The following is an 8,406-nucleotide window of genomic DNA, read 5'->3' on the forward strand; positions in this document are numbered from 1 at the left end:
CTGCAAACCAAAATATTCAGCCAGTTTTTGGCGGTGTGAAATAAATAAATAAATAAATAAATACTGTTCCGCAACTTCTAACGATTACGATATGATAATTTTAACTGAGGCATGGCTCAGAAATGATATTTATGACGCTGAATTTTTTGACGATTCATATTCTGTTTTTCGTAGGAACAGACTGTTTCAACGTGGCGGTGGTGTACTTATTGCAACCAAAAATGAAAGATTTGCCAGTGAAGAAATCAAAATTGCCGGTGTTGTAGATTTGGAATATGTTTGTGTGAAAGCCACTACTAAATCACACGTTATCTACATTTACTGTGCATACATTCCACCAAATTCACCGCAATCAATCTACGACTCACACTTAGCGGCCATGCATCAAATAGCATCTGACCCAGAGGATGTACTTATTTTTGTTGGTGATTTTAATTTGCCGCATGTGGAATGGTCAATCGATAGCGACAGGGACAACATATTAATTCCAACTAAATTTGCACCTGAGTCAACGGCCACTTTTATCCAGGGACTCATGGGCATGGGTGTTCATCAGGTAAATCATGTACGTAATGATTCCAAAGGGCGTCTCTTGGATTTATTCTTTACTAATGATTTCACCAACATTACAATTGAGCGTGTTGATAAGGCCAATGCACTGAAGAAAAAAGTGGAAGGTCATCATCCACCGATAATGGCTACATTCGAATGGCACGGAAACAATACGACAGGAGCCAATATCACAACAAAAGCATTCAATTTCAAGCGAGCCAACTATAGGGACATGAATGCACACCTGGCAAATGTCAACTTCACCGGATTATTCCACGGAAAGACAATCACTGAGAAAGTGAACTTGCTGCACAAGACTTCCGACGATGCAATTATCAAATTTGTCCCTACGTACATCGTCAAGTCGATACAAAAATGTCCGTGGAAAAACAAATTTCTTATAACATTGAAAAATAGGAAGAACAAGGCATGGAAACGCTACAGACGATCCGGCTACCATCAGTCGTTTGAATGGAAGTATATTTTGGCATCACGTGAGTTTGATAAACTGAACACGGAACTGTACAATACATACGTGGACAAAATGAAATCGTCACTTAAACATGATGCATCGAGATTCTGGCAATACGTAAATTCGAAGAAGAGCACCGAAAACAAACCAAAGGTCATGCAACTTGGTGATGTGCGCACAGCAAACGAAACAGAACAGGCTAACCTGTTTGCTAATTTGTTCAGTAGTAACTACGATGACTCAACGACTCAAGACGCTCAGCGATCGTCTACCGATCGTCCACAGCAATTTGAGGATTTTCAGCTCGACATTAATTTTGTGCTTGAAGAAAAGAGAAGCCGTAAACACCAAAAAGGGTATGGGTCCCGATGGTATGCATCCGATGATACTAAAGAACTGTGCGAGTCATTTGGCGGCTCCACTCACCGAGATTTTTAACGAATCATTGTCGACTGGCCAATTTCCCGAAAAATGGAAACGCTCCAGTGTATCACCCATTTTCAAAAAGGGGCGAGATCGAAAATTGAAAACTATCGTTGCATTGCTAAGCTCCAAACTGTGGCGAAGTTCTTTGAGCATTTGGTGAACGTCAAACTTCTGTCACTTGTACAGGACAAAATCACCAAAAAGCAACACGGCTTCATGAAGTCCAGATCTACTGCATCTAATCTCACCGAATTTACCTACTATGCCCAGAGAGGCATAAATTCAAGTGCGCAAGTGGATGTTCTCTACACGGACTTCAGTAAAGCGTTTGACAGAGTTAACCACAAGAGATTGATTCTAAAACTCAGATCGTTCAACCTGCCAGACAATCTTCTTGCTTGGATCGAATCATACCTGTCAAATCGAACTCAATACGTTAAGTACGGTAGCAGCGAGTCGAACCAATTCAACGTATCATCTGGCGTACCACAGGGAAGCCATCTTGGACCCACCCTATTTTTGTTATTCATCAATGACATAGTGGATGAAATGGACGACGTGTTCATTTCCTTGTTCGCCGATGATGTAAAAATCGCCAAAATCATCAACTCGAGCACCGATGTGGAGGTGTTACAGCGGGCCATCGACAAACTGAAGGTTTGGTGCGACGTAAACAATTTGCACCTGAACCTTGACAAATGCGCCGTCCTTACAATCACCACAAAAAGGAAGGACATCATCGACACTGATTACAAATACGGTGATTTCACTTTCAAACGCGTATTGGACCACAAAGATCTCGGTGTCATCATTGATCAGAAGCTTAGTTTTGTCAAACACATCGACGCAATTACATCGAAGGCGACAGCTGCTCTTGGATTCATCAAGAGATTTTGCTACGACATTACCGATGTTCAAACGCTCAAAACATTGTATTACGCTTTGGTCCAGTCTCATCTTGAGTACTGCAACGTTGTATGGCTGCCAACTTATGCCATACATATCGACAAAATCGAGAGCGTTTTAAGAAAGTTCACACAGTTCGCCCGAAGAGAGTATCGTACAGCTGCCAACGGATACAACATCACCGAATACAACAAGCGACTGGAAGCTCTGAACATGACTTCTTTGGAGCGTAGGAGGGTGAATGCATCAGTTGTATTCATGTATGACATCGTTAATGGGATCGCAAATTGTCCCAATGTACGCAACGATATCGCAATAGGAGAGAGCGTACGAACGTTACGGCATACTGACTACCTTAAAATCAAGGATAAGCTCATGGACATACAAATCAGAGCTCAAGTGCCTCAAATGTGCAAGTTTGCCAACAAAGTGGCTGATCAATTCAGAAACTCAACCAGCCGTGCAAACTTCGTCTCGTCGTTACGCGGCGAGCAGAACCAAAAATTTAATATTAAATATTGACAAATTGTTTTCTTACATCCTCACATTTGTATTGAAATAATGATAATTTTCTGTGATATTTATACTAATTTATTGAAATCTAGCATCATTGACTGTGATATAGCCATCCTTTGAGTTGGTGATTAACTTTTGACCGGTTATTGCTTAATAATGGAAATTATTTTCTTTTTTTGTCAATGTATTTGCAAAACTCATTGTATTATTAAAATGTTTATAGACCAAATACTTATTCCAATCAAGAAAGACTACTACTATAATTATCCCACACTAAATTGTATGTACAAACACGAAAAGATCAGGTTTTTCACGACTCTTGGAGTTGTTTTCCTGCAAACAAAGTATTCAGCCAGTTTTTGGCGGTGTAAATAAAATAAAAAATAAAAATAAAGACCATTTTCATCGGATACCGGCAAGGTTTTGTCGTCTGTGCTTTTGTTGATATTTTGCTTAGACGGTTCTTTTGTATCAAAGTACAACAAACTGGTTGAATTTCACTACTAAGTCCTTACCTATTTCAAATGATAAACGCATGCACATTTTACTATGCCGCAAAATCAGATCATATGATTGTAAAAATAGAACTCAAATGTGTTGGTGTTCACACCAAAAAACAACCTATGTATATTCTAAAGTTTGAATAAAAACTCGATTTCATGTTTTTCTTGCGAAATCAGAGATGGTTTTATCAGGGATTTATTTGTATTCCATTCAAAATATATATATACTCATGAGAAAAACGGGCATAACGTGCTGATGGATTTTATTTTTACTTGCAACTGTAATGTATACTCTTCAACTTATGAGGAGAATTGGATACTAAGAATAAAATGTTAAGACTGAACTTTGATTCCCGCGGACCAACAAAAACGGTGGCATACCTTTGGTCAGAACTTCTAACCACGACATGTATAATCCAGCAGATACCGCATCCTGCCTAGGCATTGGCAAAGACATTACCACTAAAGAAGCATCGGTTGAGTGTTTGAGCAGCAATTCTCGTAATCGCAATTGCAGATTGGTTTTCTCTTCGAGTATAGCTCTTTCACCTTCGGTTACAGCATATTCTGTTTCCTGGCATTTTTCATTGAATTCGTCCAATAGGAGTTTATGGAGTTGGATTGTTTCTGATTTTGGCTTTTGTCTCACGTCTTGTAACATTATAAGCGATGAATAGTCAATGCGAAGTTTTGATAATAAATTGGCCATGCTAAAAGAAGGTATGAAAAACTGTTCATTTGTCTGACAAAAAATAGATTAACTTACTTTTTTTCTTCTACTTCCAGTTCCATTTGATGGTTTGTCAGAGCGAATATACGTATTTTACATCGTGACCACTGCGATCTCAATGACAATATATACGGTATCAAAATGGTCAAACCGCCGTCATCGTACAACCACCAAACGTCGATTGTTCCATTGTGTTGATTAGAAAAGGAATGAAAAATTCCTAACTGATTGAGTAATTCTTTTGGCACTTTATCATCTGTGTATGTTTTATGTCCATTAACTTTTTCATCAGTTTTGGTGATTGATTCTGAAGATGGTTTCGCTGAAAGATCTTTTATTAAATTTTTATATTTGGGATTCCCCATATATATATACATTTTTTTTTTTAGAAGAGATTGATTGATGGTAGAGTGTATCAGATGCAAAACCTCTAGACGAGGTTAAAATGGAGTGACGCTCCTGTGCGTGGATTCACCACTCAAAATGACTGATATCATTTTGAGTGACGCTAGGACGCTGTATTACTGGAAACGAAGTTCAAAAGTGTTTTTCGCATTCACTATTGTGAAAATTTATTTACAATAAGGAAAAATATCGCGTCACGACTTTTGGACGGCAAAACGCTTTAAAGCTTGACTTGAAGACTAAATTCAAAAGTCCTGACGCAATATTTTTCCTTATTGTAAATAAATTTTCACAATAGTGAATGCGAAAAACACTTTTGAACCTCGTTCCCAGTAATACAGGGTCCTAGCGTCACTCAAAATGATATCAGTCATTTTGAGTGGTGAATCCACGCACAGGAGCGTCACTCCATTTTAAACTCGTCTAGAGGTTTTCCATCTGATATCACTACTTTTGTAAGGCTTTTTTTTTGGAAAAATACATTTTTACCAGAAGTATGTCTATTTTAAGGTCTTAATATTAGGAAATTGTAATTTTCATTCTAGGTAACACATTGGCATTCTAATTTCACAAGTTCTGGAGATTGCACTATCTAATTTCCATTGAAAAAGTCCCAATTTCCTCTAATTGCACATTATAAAATGCGGTAAAATATGATTAAATTTCAAAATAACCATAAAAAGAGTGTTGAAACGATTGTGGATTCTCATTATTTCATTGAAAAATATTAGTTCCCAACCACCAAAGCTATGGAAAGTGCATTTTTATGTATCCTCCGAGCAAAAGTTCAGATGCCAAAATGCCGATTTATGACCAAAATGACAACGAAATGGATATTCAAGTGTTCGTGGACTCCCATAATTTTCACGACAAAATAGCAGTTTTCTAAGACCAAAATGTCGTCAGAGGTCTATTTCACGTGTTTTCCGAACAAAAATGTCATTTTTAGTGAAAATAGAGCATGTTGAAAAAAACACTTCAATCCGACCTATTTTTCGACCATGAAATGCCCTCAGATCGCATTGTGACCACTTTTAATCGATTGCTCGTCGGAAATTGAGCGGATATGGTCTTTCGTGAGCCTTTTTCAGCCAGTAGATGTGTATTTTTGGCAGCAATTTCATCGTAGAATGCGACTCTTCGTACAAATTCCGTTCATTGATGAATCGCCTATGCCCAGAACTTCGAAATACGAATTTTCCCGGATATGTGGCATATGCCATTTTGTTGGTATGGTAGCCGGCTACAAACGCTCAGTTTTTGGTAAAAGATTGTCGGGCTGATTTTTGAGAAATCGCGTTTGGTGTGAAATTTAAGGGGATCGATTTTTCATAAAAATCGACTTTTTTCTTTTATATCACATAAACATTGGCATGTGTGTATGGAAATTTTTGAAGGTCTTCTCAAATAATTACGAGCTGAGTTTGCCCGATGGGTGTCTGAGTTGATCTAGTGTGCGAAATAAATACTTGAAAAAGTCGTATACATGCAGGCTAGTGAAGCCATGGGACGGGTTTGATGTGGCCCGAAACCAGCTACAGCTTGGGCATATCGGCACCGGAATCTGTGGGGGTCAAAAAAGTTTCCGGACACACGGACGGACGGACGGTCGGACGGACGCACAAATCAATACTTTCATAAAAAACAATGGTAAAACTTTCAATGCCCATAACTTTTTCGTTTTTGGACCAATCGGGGCACTTAGACAGGCGTTGGAAAGTTGGCGAGGAGGAGCTTCTCATGGACACCTCAGACCACCCTTTGGGTACCCCTTCGTAAGATTTGAAAATTTATCGAAATTTTCCAACCGCTATATTTTTGCCTAGACCACACTCTAGGCATGGGGGATATAGTATTTCCGACTATTTGGGCCAAGACCTTTCCAACGGTACCTAACATGCCGGGGCCCAAATCTATTGACTAGATCGAGAGGAGAGTATGTGAAAAAATTCTAATATATTTTGAAAGAGGAGAGTACGATTTCTGTTGATTCTATCTGCGTTAAAAGGAAGTATGTTGGCATCCCGTCTAGCCTCCGCGGTTTTTCACGGTTTCCGCGAAACTCATAAAAGATAACAACATGGTAACTTCGGCAAAGTTGTAGTACTTGAGGTTTTCTTTAACATTGCTGAAGACATCTATCTCTTATCTCTTATCAGTTGCGCGCAAATCGCGCACATAAAAAAGCAAATTTTATATAGAACTTTTTTTTTCTTATCATTTTTCGCGCTTTTCGCGGAGCTGATAAGAGATAAGAGATAACTGACTTCAGCAATGTTATAGAAGACCTCGAGTGCTACAACTTTGCCGAAGACACCAAGTTGTTATCTCTTATCAGTTCCGCGGAAACCGTGGAAAACCGCGAGGACCCGCTAAAAATGAACATACTCACCTTTAACCATTTTTGAGTCGAAAGAAACTTACTCTTCTCTTTCACAACAAAGTCAGATGAACTTACTCTCCTCTCGATCTAGTCAATAGAAATATTGTCCTGAGAAAATAGCATATTTACTGTATATATACTCGTGACGCAAAAACTGGCATTTTTGATATTTGGCTTGAAATGCACAGTTAATGGAGCGTCACTTGTCGGACTATCGTCCTCCGTGATTTTCAATGATTTACATGCTTCGTTTAGTCGTAGTTTCTAGCAACCTGACAGATAACTAAAATGTATCTTCAGCTAAGCAGCAGTAGCATCTGGGGCATTTATTTACATATTCGATTTTTTTTTCAAATTTTTAAAAAAAAATTCTTACACGCTTCTGTCACATCATCTTTGTTGGAGAACATTTCACTTACTTTTTTCCAGTTGTACTTACGAAAATCGGTATTGAATTTTATTTTTTCAAAGAGTAACTCAAGTTGTCAGTGAAATATACTCTACTCTCAACTGAATGGTTTAAAAACACTTACTAGCTGCTGTATTTGTTGATGGAATTTTGTAAATGTCCAGATATGAATCTGCATGCATTATTGTGGATGCACCTCCATTCTGGAGGATTCCGTTCTGACTTTGTGACTGTAAAAGATCCTTTCGTAAATTGGTAACGCTTTGCAATTCCAAGTTGTTAAATGAGCTACTTGGGGTTGATAGACCATTTGGTGGTGTCGTATCTACTCCCACGTCCAAGGACAAATCTAATCCATTCGGCAAACGTAAAATTGCCACCGCCAAACGGTTGCTAAACGCATAACTGATGACAAAAATTTATGAAAAGATGTTACCATAATTTTTTGTACAGAATTTTTACACACTCGATACTTACTGCAAAACATTAAAATATGAAACCAAATCCTGATTAATACACGTTTGCCAGTCTGATTTATAGCCCATCAATAAAATATTAGGGGCCAACTTGCCTACTCCAGATGTTTGAATTAAAGCGCGAACGCCTGTTTCAAAATCTAGTCCTTCTATTATATTGTAAAAAGCTTTGATCTTCCTTTGAGTCAACCATCGCTGGCCTTCGTTAATCATTCGTCGCCGTGATTTGTAAGAAATTTTTTTCTGAATTTGAATATTGTTTTATATTAAATTGTTGAAAACTGTTGAAATATTTATACTAAATTTTATACCGTTACAACATCCCCTACAATCATCAAGGAATTATGTTTGGTTATCAAGTTCGCCAGATCAACGAGTGGTGGTCGGTTTTGTACAGTTCCGGACAGAACCAGTATTTGAGGACGATAATTTTTCACATGGTCGTCGATTTGTTGCAATCGATAAGTGGACGTTAGAGCTGATTTATATGTTTGCGCTTGTGTCGTAGAACCCCAGTTCACGGCTGGTTTTCCTGTTTTTTTATTATAATCATTTTTCAAAGTAAAAATTATTGAAGTTTATCCGACACTATGTTTACTCCCATGCTCGCATTGCCAACGCCAACTGG

The 8,406-nt window shown here is 38.2% G+C and overlaps 1 protein-coding gene across 1 annotated transcript; it reads right to left on the bottom strand.

Moving 5' to 3' along the window:
- Positions 1-3,534: 3,534 nt before the first annotated feature.
- LOC129572298 (bumetanide-sensitive sodium-(potassium)-chloride cotransporter-like) lies at positions 3,535-8,310 on the bottom strand (the record flags this gene model as incomplete). The annotated part of the gene is given in 5 exon segments (XM_055452240.1): positions 3,535-4,085; positions 4,142-4,427; positions 7,427-7,707; positions 7,780-8,021; positions 8,090-8,310. Coding segments are annotated over 5 exon segments (1,421 nt in total), but the record flags the coding sequence as incomplete, so codon positions are not given.
- Between the last annotated feature and the right edge of the window lie 96 nt (positions 8,311-8,406).

The sequence above is a fragment of the Sitodiplosis mosellana genome, unplaced genomic scaffold (genome assembly GCF_009176505.1).
Source record: "Sitodiplosis mosellana isolate CC-2019 unplaced genomic scaffold, AAFC_SMos_1.0 Smas_scaffold_4670, whole genome shotgun sequence".
Classification (NCBI taxonomy): Eukaryota; Metazoa; Arthropoda; class Insecta; order Diptera; family Cecidomyiidae; genus Sitodiplosis; species Sitodiplosis mosellana.